At 37.1% G+C, this 23957-nt stretch overlaps 1 protein-coding gene across 6 annotated transcripts in view; it reads right to left on the reverse strand.

The window, feature by feature from the left end:
• EPHA7 (EPH receptor A7) overlaps nt 1–17106 on the reverse strand; it is a 201258-nt gene extending 184152 nt beyond the window's left edge. The window contains exons 1-3 of one of the 6 annotated variants that reach the window (XM_044924305.2): nt 16752–17101; nt 12276–12340; nt 8092–8761 (exon numbers count right to left, since the gene is read on the reverse strand). In XM_044924305.2, the coding sequence (XP_044780240.1) occupies nt 8092–8761; nt 12276–12340; nt 16752–16848 (832 nt within the window). In that variant the 5' untranslated portion in view covers nt 16849–17101. Of the gene's footprint in view, nt 1–8091; nt 8762–12275; nt 12341–16751 lie in introns of all 6 variants that reach the window. The other 5 variants (XM_006074225.4, XM_006074227.4, XM_006074228.4 and 2 more) reach the window with 5 other exon arrangements.
• Between the last annotated feature and the right edge of the window lie 6851 nt (nt 17107–23957).

Consider the following 23957-nt stretch of genomic DNA (forward strand, 5'->3'; position numbering starts at 1 on the left):
TTTGGGACCGGAGCACACATGGATGGCACTTGTTCCAGATCTTGCAAATTACCTATTCAAAAGGCCTTTTAAAAAAGTACTACAAAGTTCTGAAAATTAATAATTTTAAGAAGAGTATAAAATTTATAACACAATATAGTTATAACTCAAATAGCAGAAATACATTTGGACATGAAACTGAATGTATGTTAACTTCCAATATATAGAGTGAAATGTTAGTTTAGGAATTGACTTCTTGTGTTTTATTTCTTTGTATTATTTTTCATTTCTTTTGCAAATCAAGATAATATTTACAATATATAATTTGGAAGAAAACCAATATAATCTTAAACGCCACTTTGCCATGTAAGATAAACTTCAAGATCTTCTTATTTTGGAAAATCTATCAGGCTCTTTTCTTAAGACATAGATAGTATGTTAGTATAAAGGGAGAAATGGCTTTCCTTTCATTAAAAGAGGGAGATGGAGAAGTTAAAAAGAAAAAAAAGATAATGGACAAATAGAAAATAGCAATATCACAATGAATACATATAAGTAGTTACATTATCCTCACAGAAATAAATTCCTCATGTCTGGAGCAGACTCCTGTTCATGTTTGCTTATTCTTTGCATGTCAACTTGCTATGTGCTATGAGCAAAATGAAATAGAATATATTTGCCTTTGGAGTAGGTAGCATATTTACCAAATTTCTCAAAGTCTTTAAGAAATCTGATAAACATTTACTGGAAGATTTGGGTGGTGCAAGGAACTGTGCCAGCTACTGTGAAATATAGGTAGCATACCATAAGTAGGTTTTGGTTGTTAAGTTTTAGAATTTGTAAAAAGAAATTACAATGATAAAAATCAGACCATATATGATGATCTCCAGAGGGAAAGGGCAAAGCACTTATAGGAATCCACAAAGTGGGAACATCTAACAAGGTATGCTGCTGCTGCTAAGTCACTTCAGTCGTGTCCGACTCTGTGCGACCCCATAAACGGCAGCCCACCAGGGTACCCCGTCCCTGGGATTCTCCAGGCAAGAACACTGGAGTGGGTTGCCATTTCCTTCTCCAATGCAGGAAAGCGAAAACTGAAAGTGAAGTCGCTCAGTCCTGTCCGACTTTTAGCGACCCCATGGACTGCAGCCCACCAGGCTCCTCCATTCATGGGATTTTCCAGCAAGAGTACTGGAGTGGGGTGCCATTGCCTGCTCCGCTAACAAGGTATAAATGTCATTTAATTTGAAATTGTAAGAAAAGGCATAATTTCAACAGTCTGATATAGGGCAGGTGGTATTGTGGGTTAGAAAAAAGGCAAGGTAAAAACCAGGGGAAGTACAGCCAGTTTCTAACATCAGAATTTGGAAGAGAGGTTGCTGAAGAAGCTGGGGATATGTGAGATTAAGATATAATAGGTAATTGTGAGAGGTCATGATGGTTTATTTGCATTTCTGTTTATTGGGGACCAAATGTTGAGTGATAGGGCATTATAAAAACATCTATAGATGTCTTCGGGTAGAACAAGAAACCAGTATCAAGCAGATGGAACAGGGCTCTCAAGGGTGATAAATTATGTGACTGAAAGTTAGAAAAGAATAAAATGCCACTGTAAAAAATGGGGAATTTTTATTGGTTATTAGAAACCTGAAGCTTTCTGAGTAATACTGTAACAATGTCTCTGTAGCATTTTACAAAGTGCACTCTTACTGTTCCATAAAAGAACTGGAATAGAAAATGGCAAAGCAGATGAAATATTTAGAATGTTTGGGAAAGAAAGAGATACAAGTATTTTGAAATTATTATAAATTAAAGAAAATTTGTATCACCTTTTAAGACATCCTGAAAGAAATCTTATCTTTTTAAAAAATTTTTCTGACAGATAAATGCTCATCTATAAAGATGTGATCCACTGTATTAGTTATGGGCAGGGATTCTGGAGTCAGATTACCTTGATTAAATGGCAGTTGGCAGGTCTATATGCTGTGTGATTTTAGGTAGTTAACCCACCCCTTGCTGTGCTTTGGCTTCCTTACATAAAAATGTGTATAAATATAATTTATGTAAATCTAATGTAATATACAGAATGTATAACTTTTACATTTTACATACTTCTAAGTATGTTTTTCTCCTTTAAACTAGGTAATAGAAGTGCCTACCCACCAGATTGAGTTAGGAATGCCTCTCTATAAGACTAAATGAATTAATAAAATGAAACACTTAAAACAGCTCTTGCCAGCTTTTTATAATTTAAAAACCAACAAAATCTATGACCTGCATTTACTAATTGCCTTTTGGTGAATCTCCCCTCTTTTAAATCATTTAAAAGATTTACTGCTGTTCTATTGCCTGAGCGATTTTATACAGATGTTAATTTAAAAACCCGTATTTTGGAGATACATTTCAAGTTGTGTTTGAATAAGCTACCAGGTTACATAAAACTTACATTGCTAGAAAATTTTAATCTCAAGATACTTTAAAAACACAGAGAAAAAAGATCATCCACCATTTCAGGAATCTGACACATTGACTGTGATATTTATGTTCTTATCTATTCTTTTTCATATGCATATTTTTCATAATTCTAAATATCAGTATATACAACATATTTTTCTTTGTTTTCCATTTAAAAGTATTAATAAATGACAAAATTCCTACATCACACTGCTGATACTTTAAGTTCAATCAAGAGGATGCACTTAACTTTGGACAATTAGATTATTTTTAATATTTCAAATTATAAACAAGGCTGGTAGGAAGAAAGGTTATATAAAAAGTTATTTTCTTTCATTGATATATCTTCCTCAGCAAATGACCAGGGATGAGACTACTGACCTAAAGGATATTTAACTATCTGTGTCTTTGGAAACATGTTCATTTACCCAGTGCTATAAAATTTCTTTACTTAGACAACTCCTGTTGCATTATTAATAATGAGACAACAGCACGCACTCATTGATTATTTGCTATGTCCCATATAGGGTTTCCACACGCATTATTTCATTCACTTCTGACACGAATTCTATGGAAACAGGTACTATTTTTATTAGCACCATTTTATACTCAAGGAAACTAAGGCTTAGAAGATTGTCCTAGTTTTTGCACCTGGTATGATGTTGAGCCAGAATTTAAAAACTATGACTCCAGCATCTGAGCTATTAACTCTGTAGTGTACCTTATATTTCTGTTTATATACTATAAATACTATATATCATAAAGATATATTTGTTACTGTCAAATGTAAATGTCAAAGTAATGGTACAAATTGCTACTTTTCTGTGGAAAAACACAGTTTTCAAAATCAACAACCAGATTTCAACTATTATTAATGCCATTAAATTGAATGAGTGTTTTAATTAATGAATGTTTTAATTCTTCAAGTAACATATAACATTTGTTCTATATCCATAAGTTATATGTTAGTAAAATAATGGTATATAGAAAATATTAAGAAGCAACTATTAGGGAAATCCTTTATAATAAAAACTAGAAAATCTATGATTATTTGAATTTTCCTTTGTATGAAATCATCAAAAATTATTAAATCTTCATTTTAATTCAGGAAATTAAAATTAAGCAATATAAATAATGCAAGTAGTGCCAATGTATGTGCATGTAAACTGCATCACATCCTTGGATTTTTTACAATTAGGTTGACCATGTATTTTATCATCCAAATCAGAACATTTTTAAAAGCAAAAAGACACAGTGTTAAAAGTAAAACAATTATTTCCAGAAAAACTAGGTATATGGTCACCCTACCTAAAATAAAATTTCATTACTTCTTCAGTAACTAAAATCCAATGGTTGAAGTTCAGTATAAATTTTAGGAAGCGTTGTGATGTATTAGGGAAATAAAAGACTTGAACTGATAAACAGGATCCTGGATTCTCAGCCAATTTTGTTATTTATTAATATCCCTAAGCTTCAGTTTCTTCCTAAATTGAAAGAGAAAAAAAATACTTTCCACCTCTTAGCAGTGTGATACGGATTAAATGAGAAAAATGACCATGATTTTTCAGTGTGAGCTGCAAATTACTTATACAAATTCAAGTTATAATAACAAGTTCTACACTTTGAGAATACTTTTTAAATGAAATAAAATTGTAAAAAAATGTCTAAAAATTTCAAGCTATGTTTCAGAATACAATTTTACTAGTCTTCAAGAGATACTTGTGTATGTAAAATAAAATCTGCTCTCATTCTTTTAAATTAATACACTTCTATCTAAATATACTGGCTAGTTTACACAGTAGTTGTGATGGAACTGATATGCTAAATATTTTCAAAAGGACTTTTTGATAATCAACATGCTATCTAGAATTATGTTTTTAAATGAGTGTAAAGATATTTTCATAAAAATACTGTATAAAAATATTAGAAGTTCTCCATATACTAGTAGATTTGAGAAACATGTGGTTTTCAAAATTGAATTATGTTTTCCAAAATCACAAAGAAATAAAAGCTTTTACATCAACTGATGAAAACTGTAATCAATTTTCATAATTGTCCATATTTCAAACTACACTATTAACACACCACAACAGGCTACCATTCTAGAAAGTGCCCAGATAAACTTGCCTTTAAGTGACTAACTACCATTATTTGGCTAGGGACTCACTACCATCCTCTCCCAAACTCTTTACTTTTCTTCTATGTGGGACTGAAATTTGTTTTCAAACTCTTAACAGGATCACTGAAAGGAAACAGGAGAAATACTTATAAAGGCAGGCCTGGATTGATTCCAGAGGCAAGTACTCTCACAGCAATGCACTGGAATTATGCCAAGGAGGGAAATGTTTTTGCAAATGAACATAGTGCCATGGTTAAGTATAAGGTATTTAATTCCTTTGTCAACATCACTAAGGTTAAAAATTAAGAAAGTTACGTGGTAGACAAAACAGTGCACACATCCTCTTTTAGCTTGAACCATAAGAAGGAATCTTGAGTCCTTGAATCACATGTTTTTAATGAACTCTCACTATTAATGGGAGAAGGCAATGGCACCCCACTCCAGTACTCTTGCCTGGAAAACCCCATGGACAGAGGAGCCTGGTAGGCTGCAGTCCATGGGGTCGCTAAGGGTTGGACACAACTGAGGGACTTCACTTTCACTTTTCACTTTCATGCATTGGAGGAGGAAATGGCAACCCACTCCAGTGTTCTTGCCTGGAGAATCCCGGGACGGGGGAGCCTGGTGGGCTGCCGTCTATGGGGTCGCACAGAGTCGGACACGACTGAAGCGACTGAGCAGCAGTAGTAACAGCAGCAGCACTATTAATACCTAATTTCACCTATTCCAATGCAGAATTAATGCAGAAGACAGTGAACTAATTTTACTTTATTTTTAAGCACCTTGGCGCAGTTTGCAGGCGAAAATAATTTGGTACTCAAATGTGGTTACAATTCTTGAAACCAAAATAAATGAATGTAAATAATCTTAATAGTACCACATTTAATGAGATGATTTTCGTCATTTTGAAGAAACTGGAGACTTCACGGAACATATATCTCTTCACTGCATTTAAAGACTGCTTTTCATACTAAATTCTATACTTAGAAGTACAGAAGTCAAACAGTTCCTGGTTGATTTTCTTAGTAAGTAAATGTAGAGATCATTTGAGTTAAATTACACAAAATAAAACAAAAAAGACTATAATTTGCTTTAAAATTCTTTAAACCTTAAAAGAACAAGTCTTTAATGTTATTTCCCAGTTTCTTTTTAGACAAATTTAATTGTGTGCTTTTATATGAATTTTTATGTGTTCCATTTTTAATTGTGCAAACATTTTAAATTCCAATTTCACATCAATCAAAATCTGCATACTACTGAAACGGCTGCTTTCACAGCTGAAGTGTAACAGTGTGTCATTAAAATGTTCTTATAATAGTTATTGTTGAATCCTCCATCATTTTCAAGTACCTGTTGTTAATCTCAAGTCAATAAGAACATTCCATTTCACTGAATTGATGAATTCACTAAGAATATTTCTATACTTACCCAGTGGAATAGCATTCTGCCTATTAGTAGTGATAAATCTCCATCAGTTTTTGATTTCCATACATATGCAACCTGCAGGATGTTCTACTTAATAAAAAATACTACTAGCGAGGGAAAGGAAGAGATGACAGTGGGTAAACAGGTTTGACTCCTTCATGGAATGGCCAGGGAGGCTGCTAAACTGGTCTAGGGGACAGGAATACATCATCTCTGTTTAGCTCAGAGCTCACTTTACAATGTCAGCTATGGCAGGAATGATAATTGAGTGCTGGGTCAGAGGCATTTTATATGCTAGCGACCATTCACATGAAGTATTTAACACTTCAATCAGGACAGAAAAATATATTTACTCAGTTATTCCATCTAAATAGTGCATTCAGTAGAAATATAACACAAGCCACATATGCAATTTTTACATTTTTAGTAGCCACATTAAAAAAAGTAAAAAGAACTGAAAGACTTTTAATGTTATATTGATTTAACCCAATATTTCTAATGTATGAGTTTTACAAAATCAAAGTAACATAAAAAATTACTGATGTTTGCCACATTTTTTTTTGTATCAAGTCTTTGAAATTCAGTGTGTAAGTCATACTTACAGTATATCTTAACTTAGAATCGCCATTTTTTAAAACCTCAGACTCACATGTGGCCACTGGCTACCTTCCTAGACAACACAGATCTAAATATTTGCTAATTTCTTGAAACATTCTATGAGAATGAGAATTTTATAAGAAAGTAATGTGATTTACATATCAAACTACTAGAACCAAGGCATCTAAGTTCAGCAATGAAACAATAATACTTGCTATGATTCTTCCTGCTTCTGATGGAAGCCAGAGCAACACTGTTGCTAAAAGTCCAGGCTCTGGAATCAGAACATTCTGAGTTTGAATCTAAGCTAGGACAATTCCTTACTAAAGTAACTGCAAGCAATCTTTTACCCTTGACAGCCTCACTTTTTTTTTTCTGTAAAATAGAGGTGATAATGTTATCTATCTCATTAAATGAACTCTTTTGTGTAAAGCACATGGAAGAGTATCTGCACATGGTAAATTAGCAAAAAACATTTAGTTACAATAATTATTTTTCACTACAATTCCCTCTAAATTAACTGGGAAGTATGAATATTAAAATTATACAGCTGCCTTAGGGGTACAAAGAATATATAAAAGTTATTTTGGGTAATGTATTATGTTTTCTAATTTATAAGAGACATAATATAACCTGATTATATTTTCAGGATATTCACAAACAGAAAAAATATCTATTGATTTTGAATATCCCTGGACATAGTTTTAAATAGAAAAAAAACTGGCCAATGATTATGACTACATAAAGCTATGTAAGAGAAAATTCAGTTTTGTCACACAAAGGAAAAGGTTCACAAATTCATATGCTATTATTATTTCAAAACAGAAAATGTCCAGCTGATATATTCTGATAACTAAAACTTTACTTTGGCCCACTTCCACAAAAATGTAGTCTACCTAAAACTTGACTTATCAGAGGAACACTCCTTTTATTATTTAGTCCTGGAAAGAAATACAGCTTTGGCAGAAGCAACCTCAGAGATTTAGCAAGTGAAATCTGATGATTTTTGCATAGAAATTTTAGTACTTATAAAAAATAATTCTAAGTGTGTAACTCTATTTGTATTTATCTTGTCTGTTAGAAGAATTCTTGTTAGCAGCCCTCTTAATGCCCTTTTCCTGCTACCCATGAGTCCAGACAATATGGGTTTCAAAACAAGAGGAATCACATATCATTCAATCCTGATTAATGTCACCTCACTCTGCCCAATCTCCTTTCTTAAATCTCATAGCCCAAAGTGCAACTGTTGTCTTCCACGTCAAGCACAGGGTTAGTTAAATCTTAGTAAGGAATACCATTATCATCAATATTTTCTGCAATACCTATTGCACACTTCGTGCAGAAATCACTGTAGCGAATCATCAATAAGTTCAATAGTGACTTTGCTTAAAATCCACCAAATCGGATTGCTGGTACAAACTGACTCACCTGATCAAATAATCATTATTACTTGAAATCTTTGACACTGAAACAGAAAAAAAGTGCAAAGAGAAATTTTAATAGCACATATTACTTACGTTCACAAGTGTCCCCTTTCTGCTGGAAGCCTGCTTTGCAGATACATTTTCCAATGGGCACTAACCATTCTCCTTCTGCGCTGCAGTGCATCCTGGGAGAGTTTTCCGCTTCTTCCTCTGCACTGCTGACACATGTCCCTCGGACCTCGACTAAAGAGGAAAATTCTGAACCAGTCACTGTATCTGGAAAGATAGCTAAGTTCTCAATAATGGACCAGCACTTCTTGTAGTACACTTTGACTGAAACCAAAGCTATGCAAGCCCCTACATCCTGAAAGGCAAGATAGAATCCCTTTTTGGACAAAGGTCCAATCTCTCTCACCTCAGTGTTAAGCTTCATCTTTCTTTCACCAAGGTCACCTTGGGTAAAACTTTCATCTGCAGCAATGGTGTCTATTTTGACATAGAGATTTTCTCTTATATTCCTGCCAGTGTCGTAGTCTGTTTCATAATAGTACAAATTAAAGGTTTCCTTGCAAGTTCCCAGGACTCCAGGAAGACTGTTACAATCCCTCAGGGTGAATTTCAATTCTACAAAAATCCTTTGTGCATTGCCTTTCGAAATCCAGTTAGTCCGCAGCCAGTTGTTTTGGTTGGGCTCCATGACCTGGCAAACCTGGTATGTTCGGATTGGGGTATAGTTCTCGTCCAAACCACTAATTTCTTCCCACTGTAAAATTTAGAAAAGGTCATCAGTCATTCATCAAAAAATAAAATTAGGGTTTTGCAAGTGCCTGAGGACTCTTCAGTGTGGCACAAATGCATATCTTTGAAAAAGTGAGGTGAACTCCTATGGTGACAAACAATGTAACCTTTAGAATGAGTCTCTGTTCAGCTTCATCCTGGTGGCAGAACATCATTTAGGTTGCTTATATTGTTTATGCATACAATAAATCTTTCATTTTGCTTAGTATCTGTTTGCTGGTATATTAGTGTTGCTTTTTACGTGTTTGCTTATGCCAATGTCTTCTCTGAGCTTATGATTTTTATAGACTAAAGCACATAACGAAATGACTTAAATTACCATTTAATGCATATACATACAGCTACATGGCGGAATTTTTGATCACTCCGTTGACATTTTAAGTGTTGATGTTATATTTAAATTAAGAGAGTACCTAAAAACACAGGGAAGAAAATGCCAAGAGTACTCTGAAATGCAAGAGCATTTCACAACATGTTGATATTCATAATGGGGAATCTTTCACAATCTTTGCAAAATGAGATATAAAGGAGTAACGTTTTATAGAGCTATTTATTTACTGTAGTGTTGTATATAATATGGTCCATAATACCACATAACTATAAATAATTATAAAAGTATGATTCAATGGACAATAAAATGTCCATGGCAAACCAGAACGTTGAATCACATTTAGGTAACAAGCTTTCTGACAGGAAAAATATCAGATGTTTAAAAATACCCATTCATATGCTGATATAATATATACTACAGCAAACTCATTTATTTTCACAAAAAAGGAAAATAATAAGCTCAGCTAAATTTGCAACAATTTAAAGTTTATTAAACCTTGCTAAATATTATTTATATTGCTCATTGGTTAATAAATTCATTTCACCTAAAAGCCTAAGGCAATTGTTGTTTATGTCCTTTCTTATCATTATTACAAAATTTCCAACTTTGTATTTATGATACCTTAATAGTAAGATTGTCACCTACTTATATTCATTTCCCTAATAGGAAATGCCAAATATAAAATCCTATTAGTCTTCTAATCCAAAGTCACATAGCATGCAATACTTAAACTACTGCTTCAAGAAAAGCAAATGGGAAAAAAATAAGCATGTGGTAATGAGTTTTATTTATAAAACTCGATCAGAAACATCGGTTTCCTTAAATATTCTGTAAAATACTAATATCTACTTTTAAAAGTAGCTCTGAGAAAACTAACAAGACAAAGTAGCAATATCCTGACATTCAGAAATTTCTTGTGATGACATATATTTGCTACAATTTATTATACACACCATCAAAGGTCCTCAAATGTAGCAAACAGCCCATTATCATGTTCAGCTTTTTATTCAACACAACTTAAGTTCGTGACTAGTTAATGCAGCGCATAGTTTTCCATTTTAGTTAGCTGCTTATAATCTTATTGAATGGCTCTTAGCCAAATATAACCAAATTCATCCATTTGGATGAGCAGATTTTAGTCTCTTAATTAGGTTGAAATTATTAGAAGTGAAACTAGTAATAGCATCTACCAAAAAGTGAAAAGCTCCAAGGATAAATGTGCTCTTTTTAACAATTCCCTAGTTAGAAGAAGCCAAGGCTAATTATTAGAAAGGAATACATCTGCAGAACTCTTTTTTATAGCTCTAAGAACAATTATATTATTTTGTTCAATGTATGAAAAATCAATTTTACTACCAATGAAACTCAGTTAACTTTAATGCTTACTTAAAAATTTACTCCTGAAGGGAAACTTTAAGATGGATTGAGACAAAATTAATGCATTTAATGCAACTTTTGGTTTACTATCTTACTAAGAGACTGCAGTGATTTCTACACTGGGAAAGAAGTCTTAGTTTGGCTAGTGTGCTTTTATAGTATGCTTATAAAATTATTTCTAGACACTTATATCAATAATATTTCCAGTTATATATTTAACCACATGTAAGCCAACCCATTTTATACATGGAATAAACTGTCAATCATCATTGTCTAATATTATCTGCTGATTCATAAGATATGTAGGGTTAAGTTCACTCAAGATATTTTGCACTGATAAAATGTCCATTTCAGTCCAAGATAACACAGAAAGTCATGGTTTATCATGTTATGGATTGCATGGATGAAATATTAGAAACATATATCAGTTTACTTCTCTTTACGAGATAAAAACCATCCTCTATCTCTATTTGTTTTAACTGACGAAGGGTGGAAAATGGGCCACATCTATCATTGGCAAGAAAGGTGCTCAATTTTTTTGTGAATGCCTTCCTATAATGTATATTATTTTATTCACAGAAACCATTCAACTTTCAAGGTTAAGTATGACATTCATACTTCAAACTCAGCCTACTTTTTATATTTAATCTGTAAAATACTTGTCATTTTTTTCATAGCTCTTTCTGACCAATACAGATAACTGCAATATGATCTTAAGCATCTCAAATATTCATTTTAAAAACCTAATCTACTTTAAACAGATTTGCATTGTTCACATTTTACGTTTTTAAACTAACTTCCAGCTTATGACATGTTCATTTCATGATGTTCTTATACTCAAAAATCTCTTTCAGACTTTCATTCTTGGCAAACTTTTTATATCCTCACTTATACTTAGTGCTCTTTGACTCCAAACTTTTCATTGTACCAAAGATTAACTTAAGTAACAATGGGGATTACAATTCCCTTTCTTGGAGCCTTTTTACTTAGTAAGGGATGAAGTATGTACCCTCTTTCACAATTAAAATAATACCCAAAGACATTGACATCGAACTAAATTTAAGTAAGTAATGTATCTTTCTGGATACATGACACTTAACAGAAGTTTTTTAGAATCTACTTATATTTTCATAAACTTTTATTGGACAGCTTTCACTCATTTATTGTAACAGATTTTTACTCTGATATGTGCTTGCTCTGCCATCACTTCTGATTAATAAGAACAGGTAGCACATAGTACAAATTTTGGAGAATCCAAATCATATTTCATAGCAAATTTTATGTTAAAATGTTGAGCATATTAGACTTTTAGTTATCCTTTCATGTATATTTTGAATAATGCTAAAACATTTTTCAAAAGAGGAAAACAGATTACCTACTGTTTTTAAAGAACTACACACAACCTACCTGGTGATTATACTAAAGAAGTATAAAGTAACTAAAGAGATTTGAGTTCATGAAAGGCATATTCTCTGTAATTAGTTAACATTTATAGCCTGGAAACTGACATATGGTCCCACTCACAGAAGAACTCAAAAGATTATAGTTAAAGAGATTTTTTTTTAATCTATTTTTCAGAGTTCTAAGTATACCATCTCTACTCCAAGAATTCAATGTCTCATTATAAACCCAACAAAATATTGAACAAGATATGTGAAATCAAAACAATTTAAATGTGAAGAATCTGAATAACTCCACTGGGGAAGGGAAAGAGGTTTTATTTCTTACTTTAAAAAATAGAGGTTGGTATTTTATGAGGAGAAGCACTTACCCCATTGGGTGGAGAGGAAATCCATTCCAACTCTGTTTGTTGTGCTTTAGAATCCAGCAGTAGTACTGAAAAAGAAAGTTGCATTTCTAAATGTTAGATGAAAAAGGAAAATATGTTTGTAAAAGTTATTTAAGTCAATCTAATTTTTAAAACAATTATCAGTTTATGATTTAAAATGTATAAACAGTTATTTATATTAGTGAATGATGAAATATAGACCCACCTGACAAAAATATTCCACTTTCTTAAGGGAAGAAAGATATTGAAAAACCAACTTACATTTTTTAATTGAAATATTAAAATTAATTAGAAACTTGAAAGTATGAAAGCAAAAGTAAAAAATGATATGTGATGCATACTGATTCAGTAGTAATTATATATTATAAAGAATTCTGTAAACCACTGAGTGCTCTAAACTTTGTCAAATAAAATAGCATTAACATAATAAAGCATAATTCCATATTACTCCTCAGTCACTGACCTGTACTATTCTTCAAAAACTATTTCCTAGTGCCTTTTGAGAATTGGAGTTAATTTTTTTAACTTTCCACACACAATGTCTTCTCTTAAGCCAAAATGAATATAATTAAAAATCATATTAAGCAGTGTTATTATGAGAAAAGTAAATTGCCTATCACAAGATACATTTCTGGGTTATTCAAACATCTGTTTTTAATATTTCTACTTTTTAAATTTACAAATATTTCAAAGCATTAGCTAATTCTCAAAATGGGATATTCAAACTTTGACTTAACTTCTAAAAACAGTTGTATTATGCTTTTATGCTACCATAAAGTATAATGCAATTAATATTTATATAAATGTAATAAATGCTCCGGATGCATTTACAATACAATATAATGCAAGATAATGCATTCAAATGTCACACATTAATATATACCATGCTTCCAATTTGATATATTTTACTGCTTTTTAGGACAATTAATCTCCTAAAGCATTCACTCTTTGCTCAAACTAGTTTCAGAGTTACGAGTTTGTATTCTTCAAAAATATTTCCATGATTCCATAGCATTTTAACAAATGAATCAAGCTGTCCAGAAATAATGGTGAATATATTTTCAGGCATGTAAATATGCTTGCCATCAACCTCAACAAAATGTTAAAATTTGAACTTAAATGAAATACATGCTTAAATAAACTTTTCAATAACTATTAACAGAGTAAAACACTGTGGTGTTAAAGGTAATGAAAATTTTTTACTCTAAGAAAAGAGAGAAACAGTTGATAATGTGTTCGACTCCTTCACACTAGTCAAGGTTATTCCCTGTAACTGAATATAGATATACAAACACTTTTTTCTCAAAATGTTTTATACTGAAGACTCTCAAGGAGACCATGATAAGCACTCACCCTTTCAAATAATAATAATAATTTTAAAAGCCACACTTTTAAAATACTAAGTTGTACTTCGAACTAGGAACATCAATAAATGTTTGGACTACTGAATTTATAGTATATGATTTTTAAAGTTTATTTTGTTTTTGTCCTCAACATGCACAAACAATGTGGGTTCTATGTACTTTTCTTTAGAGATGATTTATTTATTATTATTATTATTATTATTTCCGTCTTTCGTAGTGACAAGTGAATTTTAAACCCAGGAGACTTTCTTGGGTCATTTTTGAAGGTGAAATAAGCACAGTGATGATTTACTGCTTTTCCGTTACCCCTCGGTACAGCCTGGGGTGAGAGCCAGAGACCCAGGTGGGGCGGTGATGGCAAACAAGTTAAGAGAGAAACAAATGAGCAAATAAAAACAAAAGGGAAACCGGCCCCTGAGCGTTTAACTAGCTCTTAAAGATTGAGCCAGTCTCCCTTCCGCTGTCTGCTCTCTGGACCAGCCGGTAACTGCGCGCTTTTGCCTTCCCGCTCGGAGCACCAGCCTCTCTTCCCGCCCGCGGAGGCGTAGCCTGGCGGTCAATCGGGAACGCGGCGTGCGGTCCCGGGTTCCGGGACTCTGAGCCCTCGCCGCGCGGGCTGGGGTGGGGGATGCGGGGGGTGCGGGTGAGGAGCGAGAGGCCGGGCGCGCCGGTGGAGCCGGCACCCGGCCGCGCGGGCAGCAGCGAGAGCCGGGGCGGGGCCGTCGGCGGGGCGGGGCGGGGGCTGCCAGACGGGCGCGCCTGCCGCGCGGAGCATCCATTACGCCTCCGCCAGACCTGGGCACTCCAGGGAACCGGTGGCGCCCTAGCTCCAGAGGGAGCCGGGAGGAGGAGAGAGGCTATCGGGAAGCGTCTCCTCAGAGGGGGCCGCGGCAGCGGCATTAATGGAGAGGAAATACAGCGGCTGCACTTCGCCTCCAAGCGTTAGACTGACTTATATGCGCGCTCCCAGTAGCGGGAACCGACCTCCCCGAGAGAACATGTGCGGGAAAAGTGGAGAAAGGAGGTCCCTCATCTTTCTCTAATCATTGCCATCCGCTCCAGAGAGCTAGGCACCTGCTCCAGGCACTTCCTGGCGCTCGCCCCTGGGTGCCCCGGCGTCGCCTCGGGGCTCGCTCGCTCCCAGAACGGCAGCCCTTGACCGCCGCGACTCGCCGGGTGAGTCGCCACCGAGAAGCGGAGCGCCTTCGCCACCCCCGCCCACCTTTTAAACAGCTCACTTCTGCATGTAAAGAATTCGGCCTCCTAGAATCAGAATCCTCTCCACGTACTTCGCACCCAGAAGAGAAACGCGGGCGAGCAAGCCGTTCTGACTGCAGGAACCTCTCCCCCTAGTGATGCAGTTATTTATAGCTCAAACTCCAGCCGGGGTCTGCGCTAGCTCGCACGCGGGGTTTCGCCCCGGCTGTGCAAACTTTTCCTCGGGTCCCGAGATTCCTAAGCAATCAATATAAGTTTGCAGGATTCAATGTCCCTATTCTCTGATGTCACGCGAGTAGAAATGTGGGTTTTGGTGTGTATGGCTGTGTGTTTCTAGCAGATGTCTGTTCATCTGCAAGAGCGAAACCGACAGCTGGAAGTTAAGGTTTGCTCTGAATGGGTTCAGCATCAACACAGGTTGCAGATGTGGAAACTGGGGTCAGAAGGTCAGGCTGGATCAAAGAGTAGGTCATGGCGTTTGGTTGCGGGGGTGGGGGGAGAGGTTTCAGTGACCAAAGAAGGCCCCATGAAGAGAATCGTAAAAAGCAGCACTAAATCAGGAAGTTTTCAGACACAGATGAAGCAAGTACCGATGCGTATCAATTTCCGACCCCAAGACCTGTATCTGGTAACAGACCTGTATCTGGTAACAGATTCCTCCATCCTCCACACTTTAGGGACAAGTAATTATTAGTATTCGGCTTTTCAATATCGGGAAATCAGCTTTAGACGTACAGCCTGCACGATACGGAGGGGAGTGGGTAGATTGTGACACTGCTCAGAAGACGTTTCCATTGACAGGATTTATTTTTCCCCAGCTCCAACTACAGGCACCAAAAGGTATTTTTACCTTGTGTCAATGGTTCAAAGGAGAAGACGAGAGGAAAAAGCCATATACAGGCGTATCTAGCTGCCCCAAAGAATCTTGCTCTTATGAACCAGAACTAGCCCCCGGGGTCCATGTCTTTTGCAAGGTTCGATCACTCGTATTGCTTAACTGCAGAACTGTGGGGGCAGAGGTTTGAGGACTTCTGGTCGCCCAGGCGGCATCTTTTTACCAACTGCACAGTCCCAGCCCTCCCTTTATCCCCCCTCCCCTTGCCCCCCACTCCCACCGCCCGCCCTTGGCCGGGCCGAGCCCGCTGGTCTGCCACTGTCCCCGCGGCCGCCGGGACCTGCGCGGCACGCGCTGAATGGAGATGTCTCAGGCCGGCGGGGCGCGGGGAGCGCGCCGTCCGCTGCTTCACCTCCGCGGCGTTATTGTTCCGCGCCGGCGTCCGAGCGCCAACCGCAGGCCCGCGCCTGCTCCTCCGACGCAGTGAGCACTTCATTAGTAACCCGAGCGTTCGGAGCTCACACAAGTCACGGCCCCTCAGGGAAGGCTCCAGCCGTTCGCCGGCGGGCTGGCCAGGGTTCTAGAGGCTGCACTCCCCGGTCTCCGACCAACTCTGGCCACAGCTTACTCCCAGTGAGACGAACGGCGAGACGAGGAAGAGCAGAGAGCTAGAGGAAGAGATCTGACCTGCCCCGGGTCCGGGAGAACGAGCTCGTCGGCGGTTCCCACACCCCCGAGCCCCCGCCTCCCCCCCTCCTCCCTCCGCCTTGCTTTGATGCTCACGCCCTCTGGACAGTCTGCGCCAGAAATCCCACTCTCGTCGGACTAACGGCCCTGGGCGCGGGGCTGCAGGCGGCTCAGAGAGCCCGGCTAGCCACCGGCCAGCCTGGAGCGGCCGGAGCGGTGAGGGGGCGGGGAGCCGGCGGGGGAGGGTCACCGGGCGCCGGAGGCGCGGCCGGCAGCCCCGCGGACCAGCCGGCTCTTGCAGGTAGATAGCTAAATAAATAAGTCAGAACAAACTTTGCTTTCCCATCACCTTACCTTCCTTTGCAGCCTGCGCTTCTCCGGTGTGTGCAAAGTGGAGCAGCCAGATGTAGCATAAAATAATCCATGAAGGGTGCCGAGTTTGAAAAACCATGGTGCATGAGCAGGTTTTATCTTAGGTTTCAGTTGAGCCGTAGCTTTTTAAATGCTGTTTGCTCCGAAGTATATGGGCTTTTTATTTTTTATTGCGCTCCACGCATTGATTCCCCTTCTCGATCTCCGGCTGGCTGCTCCACGTTTAGCTTTTTAAATTTTCCCCCCCCCCTCCTTTCGTTCACACTGTGTTTGCTGCCTGCAAGTCTCCGACTGCAGACCGGCCGCTTGCTCCACACTCCAATAATATCAATTAGGGGGGAGGGGGCGGGGCTCCGAGCCGAGAGCCTCCGCCACTCGGGTTGAGTGGCAGGCGTAGCCGGCCTCCCAGGCGGCGATTCCCAGGGCTTAGGGGCGGGTCCCAGCAAAACGGCCGCCCCAACCTTGGGGGTTGGGTTAGGGGCGCGGGCCAATCGGCGGCAAGCGGAGTCAGGTTGCGGATCCAGGATTCCCTCCAGGTTCTGAGCTCTCGGCTGGCTCTGGATGCTCCGAGGGGGACGTGGATGGCAGCCGAGGTGCGTGCTGCTGTGGGCGCTTGGCTTTTAGCAATCGCAGCTTTCGCGGAGCAAAATCAATCTTAAAATAACCCTCCTAATTTACAGTCGTGTTTATAGTAGTGCTCCTCGCGCTCATTTGGAAACCAGAGCGATGCAAGCTCTCTCAGCTACCAAGCACGGAGCCGGGACAGTGAAATGAGCTGTGCCTTTAAGTAAAGTGCCTTTCACTTTTTTGTTGTTGTTACTCACAACCTCCGCGGGTCGGGTAACTTTGTTCTTTTTCTTTCTTGAATGCTTACTACTCTTTTCTGTTACTCCAAAGACAGTTTTAGGCACCACCCAGCACAATATCTGGTAGAATAAAAGTAATCAAATGTATTATATTCAAACAATGTTTCCAAGAGTTTTCAACAAGCTCTGGCAAGAGAGCCAGAGGAAAAGGGAGTGGAGAAAGGAAGTCTTTTGTTTTATGTGCCCCCCTCACCCCCGCCCTATCGTTTACCGATAGTTGGTAGGACTAAATAGAACACTGCAAGAGAAACTTCTGAAAGTTCCGAAACGTTTTTCTTACATGCATATCATTTTCCGAGATTTTCCTGGAATTCCCCCAACTTTGATCGTTTTCCATTTCCCTGAATAAATTACATTTAATTTTAAAGAATGTTACCATGCATTCAATTAATTTAAATTAACAGCAAGACCTCTTTCGCACATATTGAGTACTTTTCAATAATTAGTCAATAATTACCTTTCAAAGGCAAACTAAGAATAAAAAGTGTCACCAACATCGCCGGTTGATTTCGTCTAACTAAAATATTGAGGACTACTGCCTAGAGGAATCCCATTCCCGTTAGATAGTTTCAGACACTTTGCAATTCAAAAGATGGGTAATACAATAAGATGAAGAACTTAAAAACCTTAATTGCCAAATCATCAAATCGAAGGTCAAGCCTAGTAACTTGATCACATGTCTAAGAGGAGCTTCATTTTCTTCCTGTCCTATATATATGTATATATTTCCTCCCTTAAAAAAAAAAATTGTCATTCATGATTTGCCTCTATTTAAGAGAGGCAAAAAGTTTGACCTCGTCTAAGACTCCAAACTTTTCCTATCTTTTCAATCTGGATATGTAAAGTAAATTGAATTGTTTCTGGTATTTATAGCAAAGACTTTTCAGAGATGACAGATCCCTAGATTTTAAAATTGTATTTTATGAAAAATTGTCTCCTGTAGTTTTTACTTGCCTAATGCAATTACGAAGAAAAGAGAAATGAGATTTCCTCCCCTCTAACCTATCTTTGGGTCTCTATTTTATTTCTTAAATATTACTTGTTCCTAGCCATTACCCCTATTAAACATTTAAAAAATTATAACTAAAAGCATCTTTAGTGCCCTTTAGAAAATGCATGGAAAATGTAAATCGCTTAATAGAGTAACCTTGAAACTAGACAAAAACATGTAGAGTGCACTTGTTACAGAGATTAAGCAGTGTTTACACAAACGGGTGCTTTAAGGAGTAAAAACTGTAAGGTAAAACACTAGAACTAAGAATGTAGATCCCCACATGTAGGCAATAAAACTGTTAATCTCACATACTCACAGATATTAAACCACTTCTAATAGTTAAAATAATTCTGCAGAATTTCAACACTTTCCCCAGGGTCTCATCCCCAGTTCTTAGAATGACACCAAGGTAGCCTTTAAAGTTTAAAATATTCCTTTCATCTATTGAATGACTAATACTCAGTGATGTGAATACAAATACCTTTCCATTAGACCAGGAAACCAAAGAAGTAACATCCTTCACTCTGATGAGTGTAGGTGGTGTAAGGAATCTCCTTATTGTGTCCCTTCTCTCTATCAGACATAGAGGCGTGTTCAGCCTCGCTTTCATTTTTAGAGACAAGAGACTTCGCATTAAATGCACACGTGCCAGACTGCTGACAGTTTTGCCTGCAGAGTTGCACAATGATACTCATTTTTAGGTTTACCAACCTTATTTCTTTTGTATCTAGGTAAGTGGTAAAAAAGTCATGGAATTTAACTTAAAGTAAATGACTTAGTCAAGGAAAGGATGATTGTTATACTGTTTTATACAGTATATATTTTAATATATAAAAACTATATAAATTAGCAATAGACTCGTTGACTAACAGCAAAGCCTATAAACCTCTTTGTACATGAAGCCATTGAAATAAAAAATAATCAGTTCACAAAACTGTCCTATTTTATAATAACTTAAAATAGTTAATTCCTTTATATCACTTTTAAAATGGTTTATTTTAGCATCTTATCTATTAGTGCATATTATTGCTAAGGCAAATTTTAGAAAAGCAAATGTATATATGTTTATAAAATGTATTAGAAATCATTTTCCTGAACTATACCAAATGGCATATATATAACCAACACATGTGAGCCAAAGCAGAAATTCTAGAAAAATTGTTTTTTAATTTTTATATATTTGTTGGGAAATGCAGCTAATAGAATACCCTGCTTATATTTAGATAACTTTGGAAAAAAGAGACCAAAACTTTAATATTACATTTATAAACCCTCTTTCGAAACATCTGTCTTAACTGTATAGCAGAAAGATGACAAATGCCTGTTTTCAGATTCAAAGAAAATATGCCCAATAGTTATGCGCTGTTATTTTTATCTATCTGATTACTGATAATCACACATAACTGTACACATATGAAAATAAATGTACAAATTCAGGAAACATTCCAAATGAGGGTACAGCTATTATCTTCATTTAACTTGCTTCAACACTAATATTTATTTTACCTCACTGTTAATCTCTGGGAGATATTTTCCAATTTTAAGAGAGGAATAGTTACTTAGGAGTAAATTCTAATGACTTCAGGGAACAAGTTCCATAAATTTTCAAATAAAAGCCTGTGTGTGTGTGTGTGTGTGTGTGTGTGTGTGTGTGTGTGTGTGTGCAGTAAACAGGCCTTCAGAGGGGAAAGGAAAAACCTGAGACTAGTTACAAACCCAAGGCTGCCAAACTAGTTAACAGTGACAACAAAATCAAAGGTCTGTTTCTGAACCTAGTAGTTTTGCACTTACTCTCTAAATGCATTCACAGCTGGTAAATGTGGAAATGCAAGTTCATCACAGAAAAGGGGTAATTTAAACTGAATTAGAAAAGGTCCTGTACAGAAGAAACTGATTATAAATAGAAAAAAAAAATTATGTCTCAGTTAATAGATATTACAGAAAATTGGGTTCTCTATTTGTGATTTCAGTCTAAATGTAAACAATCCACTGTGCAGGAAAATCACTTACATGTTTACATTAGCATGATTTATGTAGTATATATAAAATATTTACTTGTAGTCCAGTGTAAAAAATGTACATAGGCAAAGCTCATAAATAGCAATGATTTTACTTATTCTTCAGATTTTCAGATTTATCTAGTAGTATAGGAAGTCAGAGGTCAGAAATCAGAAGTCAAGGCTATATTTTGTGCCTTTATAAAAGTTCATTCACTTTTGCATGGTTGGATAAATTGGTAACACTTAGAAGATTAAAATTATAATTCTTTAACTGCAATTACTCAGTTAATTCAAGAGAGCTTAACAAATAAAAATACAGTTTATCAAAATCATAAGTCCAATTGAATATTGCCGAGGTGTCACTCTGAAATTTTCTGATCACTTAAAATATTCAAAAGTGTTAAATAAAATAACTTTAATTATTTTATTATTATTAAAAGAATTAGTAAACATAGCAGAAAATGTGACACATTATATTCAAATTCATTAACACATGCCCACTTGTGCTTAAGAATTTTTTTCCAAATTTGGTTTTGCTGGAGGAGGCTCGTCCATTACTTATAGTTCTCTATTCCATAAATCACCAGCACTGAGAGGAAGAACTAGCTTAAATTATGCAAATTACTTCTACATGCTACATGGTTTTTCATCTTGCAACTTTTTAGTTCTTCAAACCCAGTGGATTTTCAGATGTCAAGGAGATCTGTGATAATTCAGTGACCACCAGGGGGCATCAGGATCTCTGGGTGTCCTGAGTAACCAAGCCCACACTGAATAAGGATGAGGTAATTATAAAATTATTTACATACATAATTATGTGTATGTATATATGTGTGTGTGTGTGTGTGTGTGTATAACTTTATATATGTGTATATATATAATAAATACATACTTGTTCCTTTGACACTTTTAAGTTTCTTATATTCTGTACCTATACCAGTGTACTAAATGCCTTTGTAAAAAATTGTGAGCTGCTATATAACCTATTTCAAACTGTTCAGGCCATATTTAACTGAACAGATTCTGAAGGCACCTTAGAAGGTGAATTATATTGCAGAAAAGCTCTCTCCGATTCTTTTAAACCAAACATCTGAGGAACTCTCAGTCTCCAGGTAGACCTCAGATACTCCCTTGCTTTCCACCCACTTTACACCTGAAGTCTTTCACCCTCGAAACATGGCCAGGCTGGGATTGAGTGTTCCCTCAGACTTGATAGTACTGTTTTTAAGGATCCTGTGATATGCCCAGGACTCTCTTCCTTGAGGAACATTTTATAGGCCACTTCTACCCATGGTCTTCTGCCATGGTTAATACTAAAAATGAAATTTTGTCAAAATTTGCCTGCCTGATCTCAAGGAGGTCTAAGAAAAGGTCTGAACAATAGTAATCTTATGCATCAAAGTAATTTGGAAATAGTATTTCTATGTTACAGGGAAAAGAATTTAGAAATAGTGTGCCCTAGCTATAAAATTATAAAGCTGAGGGTAGTTTTTCCACAAAGTGTGCTCCCCTGCTAGTTCAGACAGTAAAGACTTCTCCTGTAATACTAGGAGAACTGGGTTCAATCCCTGGATGGGGAAGATCCCCTGGAGAAGGAAATAGCAGCCCACTCCAGTGTTCTTGCCTGGAGAATTCCATGGAGAGGAGCCTAGTGGGCAAAAAGTCAGATACGACTGAGCGACTAAACACTTTCACTTTCAAGTGTGGAATTCTGTACACTGCCAAAGGTGTTGCCTTCTGCTGCTGCTGCTGCTGCTGCTAAGTCACTTCAGTCGTGTCCGACTCTGTGCGACCCCATAGACGGCAGCCCACCAGGCTCCCCCATCCCTGGGATTCTCTAGGCAAGAACACTGGAGTGGGTTGCCATTTCCTTCTCCAATGCACGAAAGTGAAAAGTGAAAGGGAAGTCTCTCAGTCATGTCCAACTCTTCGCGACCCCATGGACAGCAGCCTACCAGGCTCCTCCATCCATGGGATTTTCCAGGCAAGAGTACTGGAGTGGGGTGCCATCACCTTCTCCGGTTGCCTTCTACTACCCCTTAACTAGGCCCACAGTGTATTCTCTGTGGAGAAAGTGGGCAAATTTCTGGGAGGAAAAGTGTGTTAAGTCCCTAATGCTGTCCCATTTGAATTTCAACAATATTAGAAGCTCTAAAATACTAGAATGGCTCTGACTGAGACATAAATACACCTAAAGACCTCAAAGTCCTCATTGAGAGGGGAATGAAAATTCTGGGCTTAAAATTTGCTGGGTGAACCTACATGCCTGAGGCTCAGAAGCTCTCTGAACCCAGCCACCCAGGTATGATGTTTGTCCTAATTATCTAAGTCTGGACTAAAAGAGACATACCATTAGAGCTCAAATGTTGAGTGACGGAGCAAGGTTTCACGGCAGTAATTCTGTGTAAAGCTAGGTTTCAAATGTTATACAGTGTGGCAGTAAGGAAAATGAAGACATTAGCGGACTGAACAAATGAATCGTTGGGAAGAAATATGATCCCTTTGAACTGACTGTACTTCTAGAAGTTCTTAGACAATTATGGAGAAAAGAAAACCTCAAGAAGGAGATGCTAGATTTCCCTTACAGTTGAACTGAGCCAATTAAAATAGACAAGTGACTATATACTTTTCCTTGATGATGCAGATCAAATAGATTACAGATTCACAATCTAAAACACATAATATTTCAGTAAAAGAATATTGACATAAACCTTGATTAAAATAGTATTTTCAAGTATTAAATATTTAGAAAGGCACAGGGGTCATATTCAGATGAACAAGCATAGCCCAATACTCTCAAGACCTAACACCATCAGGATTCCTTTGTGATTCATGTTTCCTTTTAGAAACAGGAAGATCATATGTTTAGAGAAATAGGTAACTAGCCAATTTTACTCAGCATTGATTTCAGCCATAAGAACAATGATGATGTCTAACATAGTCACACTTTTAACCATAAATTGCAGTGATTCAATGCCACAATAAGGATCATCATCCGCCTTGTCCAAAGGTCTTTTCTTCTCCCTTCTCTGCACTAGATCAGATAAAAAAAAAAAAAAATCATGAACATTCATACTCCATCTCAAGATTCTGTGAGTATATTATTATCATTGCTTGGTTATGTAGATGCATTTGCTTTAGCTAAAGCTACAAAGTTAAGCTGATACATTCTCTAGTTGATTTTAGATTGATGAAATGACTGAGGTCAATCTCAGTTTAATTAAGTATTTTAATATCTGATAGTCACTCTCTCGGCAGTCTTTTATACAACAAGCTCTGGTGGCAAATTGTGTAAAACTAAAGATGTAAAAAACACTACAGAAATTTG

Source organism: Bubalus bubalis, chromosome 10 (genome assembly GCF_019923935.1).
Source record: "Bubalus bubalis isolate 160015118507 breed Murrah chromosome 10, NDDB_SH_1, whole genome shotgun sequence".
NCBI lineage: Eukaryota > Metazoa > Chordata > Mammalia > Artiodactyla > Bovidae > Bubalus > Bubalus bubalis.